Raw genomic sequence first — 26,352 nt, 5'->3', positions numbered from 1 at the left:
TATTACATAGTTTCAATAACTTTGGTAAAGTTACAGAGTAATGAGTTAGGAGGAGATCCACACTAGATTCACACTTTCCTGATTCAAGGTTGAGTACATTGCATGATGTTTTTTTTAACTATTTTCATTTGCAATCTTTTTTTCACTTATTTTACCATATGAGAGATAAAATTCACTAATGAATTCAGAGAGCAGTCATTGTTCTGGTGAGAGAGGTAAAGATCTGATTGGTCAGAAAAAGATATCGTAATTTTACATATATGTATGTTGTTAATATATCTTTTTAAAATTAACAAAGTCCATTTTGAGACTGAATTTGCTGATTTTTTTAAAAAATTGAACACATGCATTCCTTTTAGATAATAACTGAAAGGGCATTACTGTTCCATGAGTATATGTATATCTTACTACGTAAGCCTTTGGAGGCATCTAGACTTCAGCACATTTCCTACATTTTCAACAGCATTTTATACATGTGTCAACACTACATTCCATTAGCTAGAAAGTAATCTTCCTGCTCTCAAAAGCGTCAGAAGAGGAACTTTCCCTTTTGCCGCCTTTCAGTGTAACATCAGGAAAAATTAACCTCTCTGGGCTTACCTTGCAGGCTTTCCTTGTTACATAAATTTGCGAAACAAAGTCTGTGAAAGTCATTAAATATTTTGAGTTGGTGCATATGATTTAATTTTCAGGGCCAAATTTAGCCTAGAATAATGTGTATGAAACTCTCCTGGTTGTCTTTGGAAAGTCTGCATCCTTTGAGGCTTCAGAGTTGGGGAGGCTTCTGAAATATAAATGCTGCTCACAGCTTTGCAAATTAGAAGAGTTAATAGTTTAATTAGCAGGCTAGTTGTCTCCATCATGGCCTGAAATCAATCGGGTAAAAGCCGAAAAGACTCGGTAAAGCTCATCAAATCTTTTTGAGGGGTTTCATTTTTCTTTCTGTCTATCTACTTTTTTGTTGTTAATTGAAAAGAAGAAAGATTTTATAAAATTCATTAACCACATATTCCCAGTTGTATCCCTGATTTAACCTTTTTCAAAATTGAATGTGTACTTTGGAGCAGCCATAGAGGAATCGGAAAAGAGACTGATCTCCCGAGGATCTGAGTGTCTTGTTTTTACCAGTCACAGTATTGTCTGGCTGAAAGTTGTGCTTCAAATATATGGCGTTAGCTGTTGTGCTCTAGTTCTTCATGCATCTTGAATTAGCACTACTCTCCGGTTGTCTTTCTTTTCAGGAATTTCATTTCCACAAGTTAGGTCTGTGACTGATTTTACTTCAATTGTGCAAAACTGCTTATTTTCCAAGAAAAAAACTTGAACTTCTTTTGCCACTGATGTTCGTGATGCATTAAAGCGTTAAATAGAAATTATAGTTCTTTTCTGTGTCTCTTGCATTTCTTTCTTTCCTCCTGAGGAGCATAGTTGTATTCCACAGAACAATAGCATCCAAGATGAGTTAAGTCTTCCTCTTGAACCAAACTCTAATATTTCCTACAACTCACTAAAGGGATGTTGAGCACATTCGTGCAAGATGTAGACCAGTGCACTTGGTCCTATTCACATTGTTACTCTCATGGAGTTACATATTTAATATAGTAATTTCTTAGGACATAGAAAGCAAATGGCTTGTTCTGACAAAATCAGCATGCTATTACAATTTTCCAGCAGTTGGAAGTAAAAGATTTAGAGGAAGATTTTTTTTTTCTAATTTTTTTCTAATTCCACCTCCCTTCAGGTTATCATATAAACCATGGCCACTATGTTCTAGGAAACAGAGGGTCTAGTAGTTCAAAGTTATGGTTAAGATACAGAATGTCTAACTAAACTTGTTTTTTAGAGAAAGCCTTTAAAATATTTTATACCGAGGGTCAACGGAGTTAATGGAGTACACAGAGCATACTTTCCAATAGTAATGGATTCCATCACCGCCTCTCTTCTTCCATTATTAAAAGGTACTAAAAATGCACATAGCTCAACTTCATCCACAAATGCAGGAGTTGAGCCTAACCTCTGCTACGTTGTCACATTTGACCCTATTGCTCACCTATGTAGCTTAACAGGAAAACCAACACATCCTAATTTATTAAAATAATTTGATGGAGAAAACAGATAATAAAATTTTGATGAACAGAGGAAGCAAATCAACTAAGTATGAAAAGTTAACCAAGCAGTTACATGCAGAGAAACAAACAGCCATCAAGCAAAAGACATGCTGAGACAATACTATATAGTCAAACCTTTTCCATAAAGCAATTTCTGAAAGTTATTGGAATGAAGGGAACACTGCAAATGTTTGGATGGCAAATGTAGCCAATTCGTATAGGTTTTGTGGAAAGGTCTTATTTAAAGCTAAGGAGTACATTTGGAGAATATTTTAAAGAAGATGAGGAGCTACAAGTTAGCTGTGTCTTGCAAAACATAATTTAAAAGGTCTTATTAAAAGCTAAGTATTACATCTGAAGAATATTTTAAAGGTAATAAGGAGATACAAGTTAGCTGTGTCTTACAAAAAATATTTTAAGAGAAAGTGCAGACAGCATTCATTAGAACATGCTTTCTAACTTGTGTTTGATCCATTAGCTGGATACTAAAAAAATGCCTTCCATGTATATGTCAGTGTGCTAGGTACTACAGGACTATAAAAGATGATTTAATATTCTCATATGGAAGAAGATGAGTAAATTCAAACATATCAAACTCATTATATTTCTCATTCACCTCATTCTTCCTCTGATGCTTTCTATCTCAGCGATTGAATAGTGCAGTATCGACCCTCTTTCTCATGTCAGAAACCCAGGAGTTGCCTTTGATATTTTTCCTGTTCTCTTCTCCAAATCCAATCATCACAACTCCTTACAACATTATCTCCTTTATGCTTCTCACATCTGTCTACTTTTCATTGGTCACTATAGTTTATTCTTGTTTTTACGAAGTAACCTTCTGCTGGACCTCCTTGCCCCAGCTCCTCTCAGTTCATCCCATTTTCCACATAGAGCATTGATATGCTTGCTAAAATTCAAAACTGATCATGTCATTTCTCCAATGAAAACCCTCTAGATGGATCCCTCTTGCTTTAGTATAAACCCCCTCTTCCTTGGCATGAATTTCTTTGACATGTTGAAGATTATCTGAGAAGAGCATGGGCAGAAGATAATAAAAGTGTGATAACTGATTTCTCAAGGGTGAATGATCAGATTACTTATGGAAGGGACGTCACTGTTTTGTGCATTTCCCTACACACTTATTCCAACAAGCCGTCACTTCTCCATAGGCACAGAAATATTTGATCAGCTTATTGGTGAATGTCCTGTAAAGTCGCAGTGGAAATTGTAATATCTAATTCCGAATACATTCTATACATCTTACTCATGGGTACAGACATTGTGGCTTTTATGGTTTCGTATTGTTAACGGGATTGAAAAAGAAATTGGCTTTACTATTTTGGGAATCTACACCTCAAAATGTGTAATATAATATGTGGAGGAGAAATGGTATTTGCCAAATAGGACAGGGTAAAGGAATATGGAAATAATTGTTGGTTACAAGTATGAAAACAGCAGAATAAAAAATGCTTGAACATTTCTTGATACGAGGATTTTCACATTGCTTAAAAAACCAGTTACATTTTGTGGGGGAGAAAGTTTTATTTTTCTATTCTTAAAATGCGCCCTTTGTAATTATTTTAGGTGTTTATTTGCATAAGAATAAATGAAATCCCAGCTTCAGAATTGTCTTTGATTTAGAGCCTGCCTATTTTAGTTTCAAAAGAGTCTGAATTTGACTAACAACAAAAGAGACTTATTTTAGGCCATTCATCAAGGGAAGGGTTATTCTTTGTTTTTTTATTTTTGAATTATTTTTTTATTGTACTTTATTATTTTAACTTATCTGTCCCCAGTATGATATTGGTTATCTAAAGGCTCATTTCCGATCAGTTAATTTGACATTTTATTTTCTTTCCTGAGGTGTATACACACACACAGTCTATTCTATATCAGTTTTAAGAATATGTTCATTAAAGTTTAGAGAAAGGGGAGTGTGTAAGTGTATATGATTACACAAAGTATACAAATGTACATTCCAAAGTAGCATATATGTATATCACAGAAAATTAAGACTTTTTCTTTTATTCCAAAGTTAACTTTCGTAAAGAAAAAAGTCAAATGGATTACTTTTGAATAAACTACTTTTTTCAGCACTCTTAATTTATAGTACTTTGATGGTAGTTTCTAAATTATAGTTCTTTTTAAGACATTAAGAAAAGTTGCCGATGTAGATTTTAACATATTATACTTTTTCCCCCCCAACTTCTCATTAATTAAGTTCTTTGTTATACATATTACATGTAGTACAAAGATATTTGATTCTAAAACATTAAATGAAAATAAGATATTATCAAAATAGTTTTAGATATTATATATTTCATTCACTACATGAAATCTCTTTATAAATCTGTGAAATACCTCATGATAGTCTCTGAGGCTCTGAGGTAAATACATGGAACCAAGAGAACCAGTTCTCATCCTCAAGATAGAATATTAGAGATAAATAATAAAAAAACGATACAAAATGAAATAGAATTTACTCTATCTTGATAATTATGTACTTGTTTTTTGCTGTCACTATTCTCAAGAAATGGGGATAAAATGCTCATTGCTTTTCTGCAGCAGCTGTATATCTTGTAATTCACTCTAGGTGAATGTTCCTCACAATGTGACAAAAAATATTATTTAGCATTTTGATTAATGGGTAACATACCTCTAAATTATTTTTTTTTCCAAATTTTTTACTACTAAGCTTCCCTAATAATACTTTGTTTACTTTCTATGAGGAAGTACAGCTTTTCTCTGAGAATTAGGATTAAATAGGAGAGAGAGACTGAACTCAACTCCATTTAAACAAAAGGCAGGAGATTTTTTAAGCTCTGGGGTGAGCTAGAGGGAAAGTACTAGAGGACATTGGGAGTGGGGGAGGGAGATTACTCACTGTCTTCAGATCTTGTGTTTGCTAATTGGTGCTTATCTAAGTTTGGCTTCATTTCCACAGAATCTAGGAGAGAGGAGTCTCTTGCCCTTGATGATTACATTTCAAAGAGTTGGCTCCCAGAGAAAGAATTTACAATGACAAGTTTTCTAAAGGAAATGATCTGTATTCAAGTCAAGGGGTTAGTGTGGGTCAATGAATTTCACTTTTCTTCAGAGTCATATAGAACATCCTTACCATGTTTTGCAGCTGTGTACCATTTTGTTTTTGTAAGGAAAAAAATAATTTGAGAATGGAGTAGATCTGTGAAAACATATGACACCCTCCCACCCCCATAGGACCTGCCAGGGTGAATAACACTGGCTGTCTATAAGGGTAGTAGATTATTAGCCCTCTGTGGAAGATTTCAATAAGAAAAGTTTCACATTACTTTGTGACCATGACAAATCATACCTCTGTGCATATCAGTCTCTTTTAAATTTGTAAAACCTAATTATAGTTTCCTTATCAAATTTACTGGACTGTCTTGAGTATAAAAAGTACATGGACATGTTTTCTCATCCTGTTTTACAGTCTACATAAACATCCTTTGTTATGAAATTGAGACCCTAAAATACACAGATTTGTACAAAATGTAAGTTTTTTTTTCTTTCTTTCCTCACTTAATTGTTATAGTTCAGTGGTCTCAGGTGAGGAAGATACAGTTCTTAACCTGTGGCTGCCAACTAAGGCAATTGTCCCAGTTTTTGTCATTATTCAGCAAGAAGAAAGAGGGACTTGGCCAGGAAAGTGCAGCTAGATTGCAGGACCTGAATCAAAATAATTACACATCATTTTTGCCCATGTGTCATTGATCAGAACTTAGTCATATGACACAGTCAAGCTGTAAGGGAAAATGAGAAATGGAGGCTTTAGCTGGATAGCTGTATGCCCAGCCTCAAGTTCTATTATTAAAGAAGGTAAAATGGATAATGGTGAACATCAGCAGAGAATGATAAGACAACAGAAACTGCTTGAAAGGGATGTATTGGGTAGTGCCAAATCACACAAGACAATGCAGTGGGTTATTAAAGTACCAAAATTAGTCAAATTGACAACTTATTCATTCTGAGAAAACAAAGCCTTCTCAATTTTTTCCTCAGGACTTTTTTTTTTTTAAATACTTCCTACTGTCTGATATACACAGTTGTATTGATAGTGTTCAAACAGTGGTTACCAAATTACCTTGCATCAAAAAGCCGTGGAGCAAACGAACTACTACTATAATGCTAAATATGTTTAATGGGTACTATGTTTGGTACATGGTCTGTGAACCTAGTAGCATCATTTGTCTCTGTATATTGTTGAATTTTCAGAGAGCCATGTTATGTTTTAATTCTTGCAAATTGCTTGCCAATTTAATACGAACTACATCTAAACAGTAAGTAATTGCTTATGATAATGAGTGCAAACTAATTTGCTAGAATATGTTAATATTCACAAAGCACTTTTATACTGCCTGCTGTTACAAAAATACTGCTCTCTTGGTTAAATGTAGCTTTTAGATGCATTATTGTTACACATCTGACTAAAATAATCATTTCAATAGCATCTACCTAAAAGTTGTATGACTATGAATTCATTATACCAAAGAAGGAACAGAAAGTCATGTCATTCTTTGATAAATGGTTTAGAATATTCTAGAAAAAAAAAGGAATCACATTCTTAATAATTGATTCTAATTAGTGATTGATAGTAGTAAGCAAATTATACTGAGTTAGAAATGGCCTCTTTTTTCCCCACAGGAATCATAAAACTTAATTTTAATGACTTCAAAGACAGATGGCAAGCAACTACATTTGAATACAATAACTAATTGAAAATGAATTAAACTTTTAAGGAAGATCCTAGATCTGGGCATTTTCATATTTGAAGTCTACTTCACCCTTAATAGTGCCCTTCCTGCTTTGTCCTATAGGTCTTTTTCAACCATTTTCAGAGATGCTATTTGAAGATTCTAGAGCTCAAAGACTTACATTTTAAACCTGAGGGTCTTTTAAGTTTGGGGACCCAAGTATTCAAGGATCTGAGGTGCAGATTGGAACCACTTTGTAATTTTAGTCTAGGAAGATAGAATTTTATAAACCAAATACAAAAGAAGAAAGGTTTGACACTTTCCTGCCCTAGGGCTGATTTGACACTTTAATCCACCCTCTCATGTTTAATCATTTCAAGTTCAAAAATGACTCTCACACATAGTTATATATGTTCACATAGGTGGTGAAGTAGAAAAATCTCTGTAGAAAATCTTTTATTTTTCCTCCATCACTTTTTAAATTAATTTCCTTCATTGCATTCCTTTAGCTAAATATCTTCGTGGGTTAAAAACTGTCCATCTTTGGACTCTAAACCTTAAAGTTAACCACAATAGCTTGCCAGAGTGATCAAACTTCCCACTATTTTGATGCTTCTATCTTTTATTGTGAAAATACATAGATCGATATCTTTCAGAATTAGCTGAATTTTACTCTTACTGTTGTCTTCATAAGCTGTTTCCGAGAGACTGAGATATGAATGAATAAATAAGCAAACCAAAGTTACATGTACATTATTTTAATATAGGTTGCTGTTACTATTGCTTTTTCTACTAACCATTGAGCAAGACTTAAAGAAATTAGAAGTGGTTTCATTTCTGATCAAGATGGAATGAACACATTTGTGATAAGCAGCAAATATCACCAAGACACATATTAAATATTTTCTCTCTTATGACAGTAATATCACATTTTTTTACATGTGTGAAGTTATGGGATTCTTTGTTAAAGGAAATTTGTACTTTGTAGAATTATGACTATGCTAAAATAATAGAACTGATCTAATTTCTTCTTAACACTGTCTTTGAAAGTCTTAATTTCCACTGTATGATTTATACTCTGTATTTATCTAGAGATGTAATTTAGGAAACAAAGAAAAAGGAATTAGTGGTGGGTTAAAATACATTGACTTCTTTTATAATGTAAGTGGATCTACTTCCTATTTCTGGAACCCATTTTGTGTCTCTGACTTTTGAAAATCCTTCCCACAAAACACATTGACTTTTATTTTTCCAAAACCGTATTAACTTTTATCTTCTCCAAAAAAAAAAAAAATTGGAGGTATTTGGTGAGGCCGAATGATTTCTTCAGTTTGGCTGAAGTAGGGGGTTTGTTTGTATGGAGGCTATTCAAAGTTACCATAGGATTTTTAACTTAATTTGGTAGGCAGTGGTTTAATTATTGAAGGCCTTTCAATAGAGAAGTGATTATAGATACTGTTTTTAAAAATAAATCAGATGTTAGTCAGTAAAGTATATTTAAATTAAGGAGGAATAGGAAGGTATCAGATAAATAAGTGTGAATATATATTAAAACCTTTAAGACTGAAAGTGTTACAGTATGAGCAATAGCTATAAAAATGTAAATATAAAAGAAATTCAAGGATCGACATCTGATTGAATAGCTAGTGAAAAGAGATTCTAGAGCTATGATATATACCTTCCATCTCTAGGATTTAGCATGTTGCTTTATACAAAGCAATGCTTAATTATTATTGAGTATATAGATGTTTTTATTCTTGAATTATACTGTTGTATTTCTTTTGTATTTCTCTTTCTCCAGCAACACTGTGTTTTGTTTGTTTTTTTTTCAAAAATTTCAACTCCTTATTTTGAGTTAGAGTCTGTCTCTACCACTTCACTAAACCATCTGGCTTTCAATATCAAGCAACTTCTAAAATAATCTCACACTGATTTTTTTTTTCTAGTTATGTTAGAAGATATAGATCTTTCCTCTGTAATGACCACTATTCCCTGTCTTTCACTCATCTCTTCTATCACAACAATATTATATAGTAATTTCTGTGCATATAAATATCAAAATATATTAGAAAAACATTTATTAGCATTTATACTATATTCTTTTGTCCCTCTAGTGTCTGTCTTAGACTAAAAATTTATGGAAGGAATTAGCTCACATGAATTTGGGTAAGCTGTCATCATAAGATTGGACAAATGGATTTTGTCTCAAGGCTATTTATCTACATGATTTTAGGAATGGAAACTGTATCATAAGATTTCTGTGATTTCTATAATGACCCACCCTAGTAAGTGACTAAGTAAATGTATGAATGAGTACTGGGGTTACTGGGTGAACTGATCTCAAATTTGACTGCTTTACTTAGGCAAGTTTTATTTTAATGTGAATTTTCCATTATCTTCACTTTAAAGGCATAATTGTGGTTCATTTTCAATGAGCTATGTTTTAAGCAAATTTCTTACACATAGAACAAAATTAAAGTCTTTTGTCTACCTACAAACGCTCTCTAGTTCTCATGCCAAACAAAATCTCCAAGTACACTACAAAGGCTAGGGATTTTTCAGGTTACCTGTGTTTCCTAGATTCCTATAGTCAACAATTTTATTCAAATTCTAAATGACTCTGCGATTAATGCATTCCTTTTAAAAAATTGTTTTGAGATTATTTTAGATTAAAAAAAAAAAAGCTATAAAAGTAAAACATAGTCTCTCCTTACCCTTTCAGCTACCTCCCCTAAAGTTAACATCTTGTATAACCATAATGCAGTAATTGAAACCAGGAAATACACATTGGAACAAAATTATTAACTAAAGTAAAGATCTTATAAAAACATTACCAGTTGTCCCACTAATGGCCTTTGCTGCTATTTAAGATTTAAACCAGGATCTCACATTGCAACTAGTTGTCCTGTCTTCTTAGTCCCCACCAATTTGGGACAGTTCCTCAGTCTTTTACTGTTTTTCCTAGTCTTTCTTGAAGAATGTTGTCAGTAGTTTTGTAGAATGTCCTTCAATTTGAGTTTCTTGGATGTTTTCCTATGATTAGATTGAGCTATGCATTTTTGGCAAAAACAGCAGAAATGATTATGTGCCCATCTCGGCACATAATGTTTGGAAGACTTGACTTTTATAGGTCTTGTCACTATGGGTGTTAATTTTGATCACCTTGTTACAGTGTTATCTCTTTAGTTTCTCTGATGGTTAATAAATTCCTAAAGTCTAAGGACTAAGAGGCTATATCTTGCTCTTCCCTATAAAATATGGAAAAATTTGAGCTAGATTATTCAAGCAAACTCTAGGATCTCATACTGACTCTTCTGTGTTCACCATTACCTGGTTGAAAAGGCTCGTCACACATCATCACAGTTCTTCCTTACACATACATAAAGAAATGTATGGAGAATGGTGTTCATTATCAGAGTAATCTAGACTCTCTGTCTCACCCGAGTCTGTTGTATTTGGTGAAATTTTTCATATTTCTTATACAACTACAGACATTCATTCCATCTTGCTAATGGAATTCATCAGAGGATCAAGAGCCTTATTTATCCATCATTGTACTAATAGTCCTGACTTAGTTCAAGGAATATTTGGGGTCCTTGTTCATGACTAATGAATAAAAGTACAAAAGTCTAATGAGGATACCAAAAGTTAAATCTTCTACTACCTTCAGTAGGCATACTTTTAAGGTGGAAATTTCAATAAAAGACAACTCTGATGTATATCATGTATTTAAATTTAATTCACAAGTTAAAAATAAGTTCTGTAGATGATAAAGGGAGAGAATTCACCTTGGCTGGAATGAGAGTGGGAAGCAGGGCTGAAAAGAAAACCAGGTGCAGCAGAGAAGCATAAAACAGCAAAAGCAGATGTCACAAGAGAATGTGTATTCTCCTTGTGAATGCCTAGATGATAGAGTGACAATTTAGTTTGAAGTGACTTCTGAGTCAGAAGCTAATATTCTATCCATTTCGACTTCAGAATAACTAGTAAATAGTTTTAGTTGGGGCCTAGTCAGAAGGAGAAAGGGCTTAAATATAGCAGATAGGCCAGAAGATGTTAAATGAAAGGAACTAAGATTAGAAAGCAAACAAAAGCAAAACTTCTGGTTTTAGCCTAAAATTATTATGAATTGTATCATTTGTATGGCAGCCTCGGTTTATTTTAAGTATGTAATACAAATAGTTCAAAATAACCACATTCACTTTGTGTTCAGGATTTAATTTCACTGTTAAGGGTGGGAAACAACATCATCGCCACAAAGTTATAAGTCCTTTCTAGTATAGAATAAAAGTGATTATAATATTAATAATAAAGATTAGTGCTCTGCATCTCTGTTCAGCAAATTTAAAGCCTCAGTGAGTCAGTCTGGGATGGCTTCTGAAGCAAGATGCCTCCAGTAAAGCTTTGCAAAGACCTCACACCTTTTAAAGATTCAGGCTAGACTGAAAAAGTCAAAATGTGAATGAATCATTTCTGCTAAGTGTCATAACAGAAACTTTGACTCTCCCCAAACTACACCAACTCTACACCGTTTATGGTACTCCTGAATAAATAGGATATGGACAAGGTAGTTCAGCCATGAATCTTCTTATATCATAAAGAATTACTGCAAATAAATCTGAAAAATTGAAAAATTTATTTGAAAACAAGCATGCATGTGTTCAAATGAATTAATACTGTTTTGTGTAGCATACTCTTCATAAATGTCAAAATATGAAAATGTCAAATATCAAAATGAAAAAGTATATATACATGATCCATTAAAAATATATTATTTCCAAGACCATAAGAATATAGAATTTTTATTACTAGAAAAAAATATGGAATATTTGTTAGAAAAGATTTTTATTAGAGAAAATCTTTGGGCCAATAGGCAAATGGAAAATTTCCTTACTTTTTCATTGAAGTGCATAATTGCTATTGAAACTATCATTGAGAGAAATGATTTCTGACCTCATAGGAATCATTATAGCTTTTTGTGGTTTCATTCTTGGTAGTTTTATTTTAATTAAACTTTCTTATTGAATAAGCACAGACCACTTTTTATTTTAAAACGATATCTTGGTTGGGGTGGAGCTGAATCTCATATAGGCTGACTTAGTGGAGAGGATTTCTCTGCTTTCATGCCTCCCAAGGTTACTGTGGAGTCTGAGTGGTTCACCCTCCTTTGATCTCATTGAAAGTTTGGGAAACATTAATTGTTAATACCTAGTGAGTCCTCATGGGCACTGAGGTCTAGCAATATTTCCTATTTGCATGGAGTTTAAGAAGCTTTATGAAAGAACTGGAACCGAGTTCATAATTGGTGTTGAACAGAAAATTCCAATCCACAAGAACAGGGTGCTCCCAATTTTGACCTTTCTTGTTTTTCTTAATTTGCATTCAATTTTATAAATAGTTAACAAACTGCTTTTTAAGCATTCAATACATTTTCTTAATTCCTAAGAGCCCAGGCTTCTAATGGATCGTACAACTTACCACATATAAAAAACTTCCCATTGTTCCTTCTATTTTGAATGCCATTATGAGCTACTTTGATAAGGCTTTCATTATTCGAGGATTATCTAAACTCTTTTTGACTTTTCTTTGATCTGATTCAGACTACAGGGTCAGTATTTAAGCCATTTCAGCAGCATGCCATGTTTCTTGCCCTGTTTCTTTTATTGAGGACCTACTTGCTCTCTTTCTCAAAGTCGTGTGGGTGAAAGCCCTTTCTCATTTTCTAGTCCCTTAGCTAGTGCATTTGTTAATTCTAACAAGTCTGTGTCTTCCATCAGGAGTCTCAAATTGTAATTTACATGTAGTCTCTATTTTCATTTTCTTTTTCTAGTTTTTTCTACCCTTAGATGCACAGTAGCATTGAGAGCTGCCTCATCTTTTTTTTCTGGTAATTTTTATTACTTTTTAGATTTAGAGTTGATTATATATTATAGGTAGGAACTCTTATTACTCTGATTCCACTTATCTCTCATAATGCCCATCTTTCCTGAGTTTTTAATATGCCTACGTGAAATTTTGGGAATTAGGAAACTGCTTAGTTTTATGAAATAATGCTTTGTGATCTTACAAAATTTATAGAAACTGAGAAAGACAATGAACTGTAGTAAGTTTTTGCTTTAGTGTACATGTGGGATCATTAAGATAGATAAGATGGATGGATGGATGGATGGATGGATAGATAGATTTGTTTGTTTTTTTGTTTGTTTGTTTATTTAAAGTTTCACCAGTTAAGAATTTTAACCATAGTCTAAAACTATTTTTTTTCAGCCAAGTTGGCCTTCTCATCTTTTTTGCTTTTTATGAACTTTACTCAAAAGAATGCTTCCACATAGGTATAAGTTGTGCAGAAAATTTTAAGAACTTCTTGACCAGATTATAAGAGTAATAAAAACTCCCCTTATTTACAACTGTTTTAATTTCTGTCTGACTGCCTGGCAAACTTACACTAGAAAAAGTGTTATATCCCTGTTACATTTAACAGAATCACAATGGCCTAAATGTTTCATGTTGGCTACACAATGACATTTGAAGAATTATAAGCTTTCAGAAAAGAACCTTTTATTCCTATACTTCCATTATGAGTTAGAAACAAATCTTAAGAAGTTATTTATCTTATTTGTGTAGCAAGGACCCAGAGCAACCAGTAACTAAGCTTACCAGTACATGCTGTTTGGTTTTCTTTTTCAGAAAGGTTTAATCCATTTGGGGGAATATATTAGCTTTTTCAGAAATGAGTAAAGCTGAAGTCAGCCCATTTAGGGAGAAGATGGTTATCAAGAAAGAGAAAGAGGGGAGAGAGCCCTTTATGTAAATACATGTTAAATAAAATCTAAAAATATTTCTTATGATAACACCACAGGCAGTTCAAACATTAGAAATAAGAGCCCATGTATAATTTTTACCAACAGTTATTACAGTGTAAAGCATGTTGACACTGCTATATTTGCATCTGATGGAGCCAGCTTTGTTAATCATTTTGGACTGAGTAACATAGACTTGCTGCACAACTTAAATGTGGAAACAGATGAAAACCACTTTAAATTTGAGTCATCCATACATTCATTGATGTGATGAATATCAAGATTAACTCACAGTAAATCCATTAGTAGTCGTGGCACTGATGTATTGGTGCTTGCCATATAGAAACACATAAATAATAAAGGTAACATGTTCCTCCCTGTTCCTCTCCACGTTAATAAAACACTTATAACTTATTAGCATGTACTGTTGCTGCACACTGAATTCACTTATGTAATAAAACATTTATGTAAAAATAAAATTTAAAAATAAAGCCAGTTCATTTTGTATAGACTTCACTTAATGGCCACAGTGAATTTTTTGCATAATGCTGTAAATCTTCCCATTCCAGACACTTTATGGTGATGAACTAATATTCTTTTTCTCATGAATGTTTCCATTGAGTACAATTTAATGTCCTTCCTATTATCAACTACTAGTCAATGTAAATAATAATATAATGAGTTTATCTTAAGAAAATTGCTAATCAAAGGAATGAAATACTGAAAAGATTAAGAAAAACTAGGGTGTAAGAAAGTTATTACTCAAAAGGCATTTGGTCTGAACACAACTTCAAAATCAATTAAAATTTTCTAAGGGTTCTTATACTAAAATAACTATATTGCAATATCATTTTATATTTTCTCCACACATACAAAACACATTCATACCATCTATCATTCTCTCTAAAATGTATTAGACACTTACCACATGCCAGGAATTGAACTAAGGTGTTATTGTGCAATATCTATGATAGGAGCTCTCTGAGGTAAAATAATGTTACAATCTCCCTTTTTCAGATAAGAAACGCAAGACTTGGAATAAAAAGCTTGGTCAGGGTCACGTAGCTAGTAAATGATACAGTTGGAATTTGAACCCATGTCTACCTGAGTCCAGAGTTTACATTTTTAATATCTTAATTATTCTACTTCAGTAAGTACATCATGTCCTTAGTTCAGAAAGATGCAATTTTAAATGAATTAGATTTGGAAATTTTAGTCATCTGAGCCACTATATTTTATCGTGAGAATATTACCATATTTTCAAGGTTACCAAAATAGACCATAGTGGCAATTTTCTGTATTGATAGAAGGAGGGCTGTGGGAACATAGGAGATTTTGTAGAGTTTGATGGGAAGTGATTTAAAAAAAAAAAAAAGCAATATGCAATATGTTTATAGAGGTAGGTAGAAGAGGGCTGTGCAGAGGCTGGACATTTAATTATTTTGCTTACTCTAGAATTGGACTGATGAGTACAATCCAATGCACTTACTGTGTGTACAGAAGAAAAAGTAAGAGAGATTGGTTTCTAGAGATATTTGGAGAAAGACACTAGAAATAATTGCATTTTTTTTTTACAGCTGTTTTTGCTTTGTTTTGGTGAAACCTAAAGAATTGGGAAGTCATTGCAGGAAAGCCAGAGTAGATAATAGCATGCAAGTTCCCTAGTCTTACACTTATTGGAAAAGGTTGAAATATGGGATGAAATCAAATCTTGAGTAATGATATTCATATTGTGACATTTATCTTACTGAAAATATAAACCTTTACATTATTATCCTCAAGTTCTGTAACAAAGCAACTAGAAAATTTCATAGTTCAATAAGTTTGGGAAGTGTACCCTAAATTAAATGTTAATCTACATAAATTAAATGTTCTGTCATTTCACATCTACATGTTATTTTTCTTTTTTTGAAAGCATTGTGAGTTGAAAGGACAGTATATGATCATGAGGTGCAAATGTCACTTTATGGATATGAGACATTAGAATATGATAAGAGTTGGCCTTGATAAATTCAGACTGACATATCCAATTAACTTTTTTTGACTGTCTTGTTATGATAACAGAAACATTTGTGATTATATATATATATTTATATAAAGGAGTCAGAAGCTGGATACTAGGTCTCCTACCAGCTCTGCCACAAAACCAAGTTGGCAACATTAAGTAACAAGTCAATTCTTATGACTAAATTTCCTTAAATACAACTTGGGAGTAATGCTTGCCCTATTTTCTATACAGAGAGAAGAAAGGAAACAATTGTTGTGAAAGTGATTTTTAATGTTAAAAATTATCATATAATGTAAGACATTTATTGCTTTACAGTACTATCTGACTCGGGTGCTTCTGGAAAACATGAATTCTTAGATATGTTTTATGTTGTTAAGTAGCATCTCTAGTTTTAAATATTTTTTTAAAAAAAATTTACATGAAATACATAGCCATTAGAGAAGTTAATTAAAAAGAAGAAAAAATTAAGTACCACCACTCAGAGGTCATCATCATATCCTCTTTTTAAAGAAATCTCCATTTTTTATATTCCATTTTTACCAGTGTAGGCTTTATTGAAACATCTAATGCTTAATTATCTGCAAAAATTACCAAGAAGAAAAATATTTATCAAATAGTACTTGTTTGTTAATATCCTGATGAACATTCTTCTGATAATGCAGAACATAAATGGTCTTGGAAGGCTCCAGCATTCCTGATACACAAATCTGTAGGTTCTAAATTTTCTTGCTTGCACACTGACTGGTACCTTTGAAATATGACTTATCTATTCTCATAGGAAAGAGATAAACTACTTTTATGTATTAGTATTTAAAAAAAATTAATGGAGAAATGGACAGCCTCTCTACCATTGCATTTTTATGAAGTTCTGTTTTACATTCAGTATTATTCTGATATTCTTCTTGGGTCAAGTCAACATACCAAGGCTTTTTAGACCAATGAAGCAAAAGGTCTTTGGAGTTTCTCAAGGACCTATGGAAATGTCTCAGACAGATTATAGAGAAGAGTTGGCTCCAAAATACACACACACACACACACACACACACACACACACACACACACAATGATATTATCAGCTATTATATGTACACAAATGTGATATTGTCAACTTCATTTAATTGGTAAATTTGGTAATCATAGAAATTTGATGGGCTGATCTTTAAAACATAGCACTGTGCATACAACTTTTACACAGAAGCCTTAATCTTAGTAGAAGCTATTTTTCCATAAACACAAGATGCTTCATGACCTAAACTTTAATATTCTCTGTTATTGCTTTTCTTACCATGGTCAGCACCTAGTAGGTACACAATAAATATGTATTGGCATCTTTTGTTACTGGAAGGCTGCACTCCCCTCTATAAATTATACCCTAAGATCTGTTGCTGGGATAACTAAATAAATGTTTATGTGGTCCCCTTTAGCATGGAGGAAGATCTCTCTCTCTCTCTCTCTCTCTCTCTCTCTCTCTCTATATATATATATATATATATATATATATTTGCATATATATATTTGCATATCTCTTCCAAATATTCTGACTCAAAGAATTTTTTCTTTTTTCTTTCTTTCTTTCTTTTTTTTTTTTTTTGCATTCAGTGAGTGAGATTCCAGTGGTGCGATGAGATAGGACTTTAATGCACTGGATGCTCGGTAAACCTGCTTGAAAACAAAACCCTATTTAAATTAAGATGTGTAATTTACTGACATCACCACCATAAAATAAAATTCGAACACTCATCAAATGAGGCTATGACATTATTCTTAGTTCTGTAAGACTAGTATTCACTTTGGAAAATAAATGGGTCTTTTTATGATGGTGGATAGTTTGACAGCTACTAGATGTTGCTTGTTAAATAAGACCTGACTTCTATGGATGGGATCTATTATCTGTATTTTCTTGACATGTTTACTGGGGCTTATGGCTGTTCATCCATTAGTTATCATCTGTCATGTGTGAATAGACCCTTTCCCCATAAAAGTTGATTCGTAGCGTATTTGTTGCGATTTGCTTCACTGTGCTGTATGACCTTGTCACATCTACATGCAGCTCTTGTTTCAAAAACAAGTTGATATATGTATTTACTCCTTTTGGAAGCATCCAAAGTCCATGTTTCCTACTAAACTATTTATTAAAAACTGGCAGGAAGAAATAAAACCCCATTACAGTCTATGCTTGTCCAACTCACTGAAAAGGCAATAATCTCCCATTTGTTCTGAAACACGTGCTGGTAGATTTAATTTTTAATGTATTAAAAATTGAGCTGCCTTAGTATTTCTTTAAAAATAAATTTAAAAAACCTCTTTTCTTTTTCTTGAGCATGTTTGACTGAAATCTGTTATTTGCTTATTTGCTTTTCCAAAGTTGTTTTTTTTTTCATAGGATAAATTTAATACTTTACTGATATATCACCAGAACGAACATGGGCAAGTGTGCCCTTGTCATATTTGGACTAATGGTTTTGGTTTTACTTTTCCAGCTGGGACAACGTATATCTTCAGCAAAGGTGGTGGACAAATCACATATAAGTGGCCTCCTAATGACCGGCCAAGTACACGAGCAGACAGACTGGCCATAGGGTTTAGCACTGTTCAGAAAGAAGCTGTATTGGTGCGAGTGGACAGTTCTTCTGGCCTGGGGGACTACCTAGAGCTGCATATAGTAAGTACTTTTAAAATAAGATCCAGCTTTTGATTTTAACAGCTTTTTCTAAGTGACTTATAATTTTATCTTTTAGAAGTTTCTCTTCCTCAGTAACCAATACTTTGGTACAGAAAATATAAATAAACTCTAAAAGTAATAAGACCTTATACCTATTACTATTGTTGAACATCGTTATAGTAGAAAATTTTTTTTTTGTTTAGGTGAGAATTCCTCTATCAATTTTTTGTTTGTAAAGATTTATTTCTGGTGTGTTTTTAGTGACTTTAGGCAGACTTGACAAATTAATACAATAAATTATTGCCCTCTAGATACTAGTCCATCTGGCTGGAAGCAGGGGGTTGTAATTTATGATATCAAAAATCTGGATCCAGTGTCCTTATTTCTTTTCTAACCCAAAAAGAGAATTGTCTGAAATTACATGCAATGGATGGGAGAAAAAGAAAACTTTAAGGATAATTACAGATATGAAAGAAAATGGCAAACAAACAAACACAAAAATATTGTTTCTATGCCATCTTATACTCATTTTGATATATAAGTATAAAGAAAATACAATGGACTCTTGCCATTTATATTCTGGGGACATTACTTTTTTCTCTAAGCATCCCACAGGAATTTAGTCAGCACAGAGTGGATGGCAAATAATAGTTCATAAATGAAAAGCTTTCTTTACATTTTAAAGTTGCATACTGACTATAGATTGTAATCTCTTCTCTAGATCTCTGCATTCAAAGAGTTACTAATGTTTATCGTGGCAATTCTTTACCTCCTCATTTCTTTGCAATATTTGCGGGTTTTCATTAATAAGAGATGTTAATATTTTACTGACGTGTCAAAATATGAACCATAGGAAAGTGTAGAAAGTGTGACGTATTTAAAAACTCTGAAGAGTTATCATTAAAATTCTTGGTCTAAAGTGTCTGTCTTTTGGAAGGTTCTAGAAGCAAATGTCTCTTCATCCCCCTTTTTATCCTTGAGGTATAGTTTTTCCTTTTGCCTCATGTAATCGTCTTTGTTTTCTTTAGTTTTTTTCTTTCTCTAAGTTCTCCCTTTACCAGTGCCTGTGTCTCAGAGGACATTTTATCAGGTCAACATGTTCTTTTCTGTTAGAAACTGGCAATCAGGCACTCATCCTAAAACATTTAGAAATCCACCAAACACCAAAATATGGTATCATAGACCTTTGCAGAATCTTAATTTTCAAAGTTTTATTCACTTTTTTTTTTAATCTTAGTTTTCCATTATTCTTCTAGAACTTCAAATAAGCTGAGTAAGGGGTTTACATTGATCATAAGAGCTGAGTTCACTGCTAATTTTGGAAAGAAAAAAGATAAAACACTTTAGCACAACTGTTATTGAACCGTTGTAAATTTACCATCGTAAATTTTCAATTCAAAATGCATTTGTCAAAATGGTAACTCTGGGAAAGTAATTTCAGCTGCCTTTCAGCAAATATCTAACACTCAAAACTGAAAGCATCTGGATTTTTATGGCATCATAAATAAATGATCAGTTGAGATAAACTTAACTAGTATAGTAAGAAATCTTGCTGTTTAGAGTAATCTCAACTTTCTAAATGCTTCATTCTGATTTAAGAGCCTTGCTACTTATATAAACAAACAAACAAACAAATAAAATCTTTTTCTCCTGAAAGAAATTACTTATTGATCCATAACAAATTACACATTTACCCTGCAAAAAGGTTCTACAATGATCACTCTCAAATTGAAAGTGGCTATGTTATTAAATTACTCAAATCATTGTTTGTTTTATGGTCAGAATGTTTTAGTCTATAAGAATGGGTATTTCTTTCTAATTCTAATCAAATGTAGGCATAGCATCCTTTCATATGTAAAGCATTGACTTTTTAGGTGTTCATAATCAGCCCAGTACCTTCCACTGCTTCTTTGTGGGCCATGGGTTTCTGACAGCCATTATGTGGGGGCCTTCTTTCTGAATCTCTTCTCAGTCTTGCGTTGACATTCAGTTTGGATTCACTATTTGCTTCTCCATACCCTTCTTCAGCGTTTTGCTGTATTCAAACTCTCCCTTGACCTGAGAGTCTGCCCTTGACTGGGAAATAGAAAATGGACGTCGTTTTCCTGGGTTTACCAAACATTGGATCACTCCTATTATCGGATACAAGGACCCAGTCTTAGTCTAAAACTGATCATCTAAAACTTTCTGTCTCCTTCATTTGTCTCTCAGTGCCTACAAACAGTGATTAGCTATTAGCGACTCACCACATTGCTTACATGGAGAAAAGTGTCTTGTTTCCATGTTTTCAACACACAAACAAAATTAACACAAGACTGGTATTTTTCTTTTTTACTACTTAAGCTTACCTCTCTTTCCTGTAATGTTAGGTACATGGAGGAGAAAGAGAAAGAGCAATTAGATATTTTAAAAAGGAAAGAGGGAGAGAGGACAGAAGAAGAGAGGGAGGGCAGGAAGCACCGACTGTGCCCTGCAAGCTAGAGAGCTAGAAGGAAGAAGAGATGGCTGGGTACTAGGTAGCATGGGGGAGGGAGAGAGAGAAAGGGAGAGACTGAGGGAGGGAAGAGGAATGAAAGAAGGAAGGATATAAAGGAAAATAAAGTGTATAAGGACCAAAATTGATGCTTATGAGTAACAGAGTATTCTTAATAATGATACTTAGATTTAGGAATATTCAGAGGCTATTTTATGAAACTATTTCAGTACCTTTGAATCTATCCTGATTTCCCCTAAATCATTTCTTCTGCTTATTTTTTTTCCAGGATTGGGAATTAAAAAAAAAAAAAGTAGATTTGTGGAAGTACAGATTATTACCGTTGTTTGGTTATTTTATGACTACAAAAGACTGAAAAATTAACCCGATTGATAGAGTGGATGATATGTTTGATCGATAAAATTAGAAATTTAGATTATTGATTAAACTTCCAGGAAAATTTCTGTAAACCTTCAAAGTCAAGCAAATATAAACTATGTACTGATCTTATTTAATACACACACACACACACACACACACACACACACACACACACACCCTTAAGAGAGTTAATAAGTTGAAAAGTTGATTGCACATGTTTTAAGGTACTCCAGTCTTGCCAAAATGTGTAATGCCATATCAAGTACTTTTAAAATCTGATCGGCATATAATATCAGTGAAGGTATGCATATTTGACATTCTTTATCATAACAGTTTTTCAGAATGATCATTTTGATTTTGCTGGAAAATACAATTATATGTAAATTTTGATTAAGTGTACTCTTAAAAATATAGCAACTTGGAATAAAACAGTTTTTGACTCAAATGTGCTAGTGTTTATAGATAGATTTTTGTTGTTGTTGTTACTATTGCTACCACTGTCACCCTCAAAGCTGTATGATACTGCTACGGAAATTTGTAAGGTTTTAGAAGGGGATGAGACAATATAAAGACATGACGTGAGGAACAATTAATTAGCATAAGTGCCTAGAATGCAAGTGCTCAATAAATGTTTTCTGAAATAGTAAGTGAAATAATGAATTATATATTGAAAATATTATGGCTCAGGCTCAGTATAGACTCTCAACTTCTCAGTAGTCAAAGAATTCACAGATGAAGTCTAATTTCTATATAACTCTGAGAAAGTCATCAAACTTTTTGTTTACAATATAGAAAAAATAGCACTCAATATGCAACAGCTATATTATTAAAAAGTTGCTTATTTTTCTTGATGTTCTCTGACTTTTTAGCTAAGAATCAGTTATTTAAAGAAAGAGCATGGTGAGATTTTTTTAGATGAATTATTATCTCTCCTTAATAATTACATTTATTCTAACTCTCTTTTATCACTAATTGTTCCCTACTCATATCTGTCCATTATTTTTAAATAGTGACAAGCTTTCTGATGGCAGAGAACATTTATTATAATGATGGTTGGTAAGAAAAGTAATATAATACAGAAATGTGGCTTTTTATCACTTATTTCAGTGCATGCTAAAAGGCTATCCAGAAATGCTTTCTGAGCAGGTAATGTGGCCTAGGTCTGCGTTAGACCCTGTGGATACAGAAATAAATGAACTCACTACTTAGTACTTATTTTAGTAAATGTTTGTTGGATGAATGAATAAACAAGCCAGATGGGATGCTGGTCACCAGGTAGCTTAGATTATTCATAAACACATTTAGTTCCAAAGTGACTAGTTTTTCTCTGTTATTTCTCCCATTCGGAATGTCTCTATTTCTTCCATTTACTGTTTTAACTTTCTTATCTGCATATTATTTGTAAAAACATTAACAAGTGATAAGTTTTTAAGATAAAGAATATAAAGAAGGGAGACTTGTAAACTGAAGTGTTATACATATTTAAATTAGTAATGTTGAGGATTATTTAACCAAAAATGAATAAAATAATTTCTTAGAAGCAGTAAACAAAACATTGTTTTGTTTTTTTTAATAATTGAAACAATATATCTATAAATTTTATCAATGTTGTGACTCTAGAGGAAACATCTCTTATATATTAGTCTGGTAATGTTAATCGGAGGTTACTTAACTCCTCTCTGATTTACAGAAAAGCACTGCAAATGTGCACTCACTCACTGCCACGAATATTAACGTGTGCTCTGGTTCTGACCAGAGGAAATGTGTGGAGGGTGGAGGAGATGAGTGCAAAGTGTTCTTTGATATTCTTTCATCTTGGGAGCATGAAAGAGCATTGCAAATTTGATTAGTGAATTGTTGTACATATTTGCCTTTAGTGTTTCTTCTTTGTACTTTGCTGGGCCGGAAGCCTTATTTTTACAAGCTCTTAATTGATTTTGATTTAGAAATACACCTTTTGATCAGTGGTTTTAGTATAGACTAGAAGCATAGTGTATTTATAGTAAATATTACATGTCCCAAAATAACATCAGTATTGGTGACATGTCAAACCTTTCTCATCTCTCTCTACCTGTCTACATTTTATACTACTTATCTTACTGCTATATAACAATTAAATTTAAAAAAAAATCTTTTTTAAAGTCTGTAATTATGTATGAGTGCTTATGTATGTCAGTAAGATAAAACCTAATTATTCCTTCACAGGCTTTTTCTTGAATTTTAATTATGTTTCAAAGAGATATTCTTTCTAACCAAGATTAACGTATTTTAAGAATTTCACTTTGTCACATAATATTTAAATTCAATCCTATAAATCATATATTTTATTTGGTTTTGTTTTCCTGTTTCTTATATGAATTAGAGAACATATGACCTGTTTGACTAAAATTTTATTTTATTTTATTATTTTTTATGATGGCCTGTAAACTTAATATGTCTTTTTAATTTATTTTTATTTTTTTATTTTTTATTTTTATTGTGGTGACATTAGTTAATAAAATCCAGTAAGTTTCAGGTGTACCATTCAACAGTAAGGCATATATATATATTGCATTGTGTGTCCACCTCCAATAGTTAGATTTCTTTCTGTCACCACATATTTAACTCCTTTTATCCTATCTACCTCTGCCCTCTCCCCTTCTTCCACCTTCTGGTAACCACTAATCTATTGTCCATGTCCATGAGTCTTTGTGTGTCATGTTTGTTTGTTGCTTTTAGGTTTACGTCCTACATATAGGTGATATTATGTGCTTTTCAACTTTTTCTGTCTGGCTTATTTTGCTTAGCATGATTATCTCAAGATCCATCCATGTTGTCACAAATGACAATATTTTATGTCTTCCTGTGGCTGAGTAATATTCCATTGTATATATGTACCACAGCTTCTTTATCCAATAATCTATTGAAAGACACTTTGGTTGCTTCCATGTCCTGGCCACCATGAATAATGCTGCTGTTAACATCGGTGTGCAAATATCTTTTCAGATATATGTTTTCAAGTCTTTGGGGGAAATAGATTGCTGGATCATATGGTAGATCAATTCTTAGGTTTTTGAGGAACCTCCATACTGTTTTCCATAGTGCCTGTACCAATTTGCAGTCCCACCAGCAATGTATGAACAATCCTTTTTTTCTACATCCTCTCCAGATCTTGTTATCACTGGTCCTGTTGATAACAGCTATTCTAATAGCTGTTTGACTAAAATTTTAAAAGAAAGACTAAAATAATGTCTTTTCACCATGTTTTATAAAATTCTTCTCCAAGCTTCTAAGGTATGAAGGATGCAGGTTATCTTTGGCAAAAAGGGAAGAAGTGATGGTCACATTTCTATTGTCTTAAATACTATCCAAATACCTAGAAATTGTTTCTGCGATGGGGAGGGGGGAGTGGTCAGGTGAATCAATACAATCTCCTCCCTTCGTGCTTTCCACTTGAAATTTAATTTATTCCTCATTTTCTAACTTACTGGTTGTCACCTTTGGTGCATCAGTAACTCTCTGAATTTGGTTTCTAGGCTTTTAGAATTATTTCCTTCTCTGAAATTCTATCACAGTGAAATTTAGTAAAAGGAAATCAAAATAACTATCTATAACTGCACCTTCTCATTCCATGTTCTTATTACTTAGGCATTTATACTTACCTTCCTGTCTCTATTCTGAATACTTCTCAATCCATCTTATGTGCTTATGTCAGGTTAATTTGCTAAAATGCTCCTCTGCTAAAACACATTGATGTTTCCCAATTATGTATAGGTAAAGGCACATTCTATACTTAACATTTAATACCTTCAACATTTTAATCTTAATTTCCCTTTTCAGGTCCATTTTATCATAATTCTATTCTATACTTATTTTTCCACTCCAGTGAAATTTAGTAACCCCCTTTTTTAAAAAATGAATTTCCTGTCATTTCTTTAATTTTGTCCAGAAAGTTTTTTCTCATTCTCTTATTGTCTAGATTCTGCTCAGTCATCAACTCCTCTATTTAAATATTGGATATTTTCTGGGTTGGTGCTGGGATTTTGTAGAATCCTTAGCTGGCAGAAATAAGTCTAGGACTCAGGAATCTTTTTGGAAGAGCTGCTGAAACAATGCCCAAGGCATTACTTATGCAAAGAAAACCTTGTCCTTAGATTCTGCTCCAGTTTACGATCACTACTCTTCTTCATCTATTGCTTTGTGATGGGTTCCAAGTTATTTTACAGAATAGCTTTACATCATTCTAAGTTAGAAAGAGTTTAGTTGCAGAAGCAAATCCTCTTATGCCAAGCTGCCAAAACAAGAGACCTCTTGTTGTGTCCTTTCTAACTATTGACTATACCTCCATATCTTCTGTAGCTACTATTTTTCAAAAGCCTACCTTCAGGAAATATTTCCTTTGGTTCATTCAACACATTATTATTCATCACCTATAATGCAGTTTATGCTGTACTAAGTTGTATTTTTCTGTGTAACAAATCTCACACTATTTAGCAGCTTAAAACAGCAATCATTTATAATCTTATACAGGCTCAATAATCTAGAAGCAGCTGAGCTTGGTTATTAAGAGGTTCCCAGGAGGAGACATGGTTAAGATCTCCTGTTCTCAGAACATATCTGATATGTTCACTCTTATGATCCAGTCAAAGACTACATGTCTTAGGAAGAAATTATGTACAACAATGAAAGCATATACACATAGGTTATTAAATATGCCGGCTTTGCAGAAGTCTAAACACTCTATAGATTAATGGAAAAAGAGTAATGAGGACATTGCTTGAGCATTAAGAACTGTTTTTTGGGAGTGCGTACTGAAGAGGAGTCATTGATACACTGATCAGGAAAACTTTTATTGCACAAACGCACTGAAAACCATAAGCAAAATGCATGAGAGTAGGAGTTAAAAAATACAAATAGCCTAGCAAACTTGTCAGCCAAATATCAGGAAACAAGATGAAAGTGACACTCTGGCTCTGGAGTCCTATTAAAGTTGATGTCGGTCCACTCCTGACATAGGCAGTTTATTTCAAAGAAAGACAATGACCAGCTGAATATACTAGGATTAATAGTAGTCGTAAATAGTCCACATTTCCTTTTCTTTCCTTTCCTTTCCTTTTCCTTTCCCCCACATTTTAAATCAGAAGCAAAGAAATGGAGATAATTTTCACTGAGTCTGAGAAAATTTTTTGATGAAAACAAACATTTTCAGGGATGTGACATGCGGTT

General features: G+C 32.9%; 1 protein-coding gene across 34 annotated transcripts in view; it reads left to right on the top strand.

The window, feature by feature from the left end:
- Window positions 1-26,352, top strand: part of NRXN1 (neurexin 1) — a 1,005,516-nt gene that overhangs the window by 693,770 nt on the left and 285,394 nt on the right. For all 34 annotated transcript variants that reach the window (XM_036224890.1, XM_036224889.1, XM_036224888.1 and 31 more), the window contains one exon: window positions 18,112-18,293. In XM_036224890.1, coding sequence (XP_036080783.1) covers window positions 18,112-18,293 — 182 coding nt within the window. The remainder of the gene's footprint in view (window positions 1-18,111; window positions 18,294-26,352) is intronic.

This window comes from Rousettus aegyptiacus, unplaced genomic scaffold, assembly GCF_014176215.1.
Source record: "Rousettus aegyptiacus isolate mRouAeg1 unplaced genomic scaffold, mRouAeg1.p scaffold_m13_p_7, whole genome shotgun sequence".
Taxonomy (NCBI): Eukaryota; Metazoa; Chordata; class Mammalia; order Chiroptera; family Pteropodidae; genus Rousettus; species Rousettus aegyptiacus.
Note: the sequence above shows the minus strand (reverse complement) of the source record. Positions and strands in the feature narration are given on the sequence as shown.